Source organism: Nicotiana sylvestris, chromosome 3, assembly GCF_000393655.2.
Source record: "Nicotiana sylvestris chromosome 3, ASM39365v2, whole genome shotgun sequence".
Taxonomy (NCBI): Eukaryota; Viridiplantae; Streptophyta; class Magnoliopsida; order Solanales; family Solanaceae; genus Nicotiana; species Nicotiana sylvestris.
Window position 1 is genome coordinate 137,545,762 of NC_091059.1, and position 908 is coordinate 137,546,669.

At 41.4% G+C, this 908-nt stretch overlaps 1 protein-coding gene across 1 annotated transcript; it reads left to right on the forward strand.

Annotated features, from left to right (window-relative positions):
• The first annotated feature begins 220 nt into the window (after nucleotides 1–220).
• Nucleotides 221–688, forward strand: LOC104214982 (uncharacterized). Its single transcript, XM_070169877.1, has one exon. It carries the CDS (start codon nucleotides 221–223, stop codon nucleotides 686–688), a length of 468 nt encoding a protein of 155 aa, XP_070025978.1.
• Nucleotides 689–908: the final 220 nt, after the last annotated feature.

Consider the following 908-nt stretch of genomic DNA (forward strand, 5'->3'; position numbering starts at 1 on the left):
CAGAAGGCGATGCCTACAAAAAGGTTGGCAAAATGGAAAATCCTGCTCACAAAATTTGACATTGTCTATGTCACTCGCACGGCAATGAAAGCCCAAGATTTGGCAGACTATCTAGCTGAGAACCCGGTCATTGATAAATACCAAACCCCTAAGCACTTAGTTTCCGGACGAGGAAGTAAATTCGGTTGAAGTAGTTCTAGAAAACACCAATGCTTGGAAAATGTTCTTTGATGGGGCGGTAAATGCAAAAGGTGTCGGTATTGGAGCAATTTTGATTTTGCCCACAGGTCAACACTATCCGGCCACAGCCCGTCTCGGGTTCTTCTATACAAACAACACCGCTGAGTATGAAGCCTACATCCTGGTCATGAACATGGCAGTTAATCTGGATGTAGAAGAATTAATCATAGGGGATTTCGATTTAATCATTCGACAAGCCCATGGTAAGTGGGAAACTCGAGACATCAAACTCATCCAGTACAAGCAACATGTTGAAGATCTTAGTAAGCGGTTTAAGTTCGTCGAGTTCAAGTATATTCCTCGATTTCACAATAAGTTAGCTGATGCACTAGCTACTTTGTCCTCAATGCTACCGTACCTGAGTAATGTTCTTATTGACCCGTTGGAAATCCAAGTAAGAGAAAGGCATGGTTATTGTAACACCATTGAAATGGAGCCAGATGTTTAGCATGGTATCATGATATCAAATGGTTTTTGAAAACAAAAGAATATCCCGAACAGGCTAGTGAAGATCAAAAGAGAACTATCAAAAGGCTTGCAAGCAATTTCTTTCTGAGTGGAGAGGTCCTATACCAAAGAACTCCATATCTGAATCTTTTGAGGTGTTGATTCTCGAGAAGCTGAAAAGATCATGAATGAAGTGCATTCGAGAGTATGTGGGCCTCACA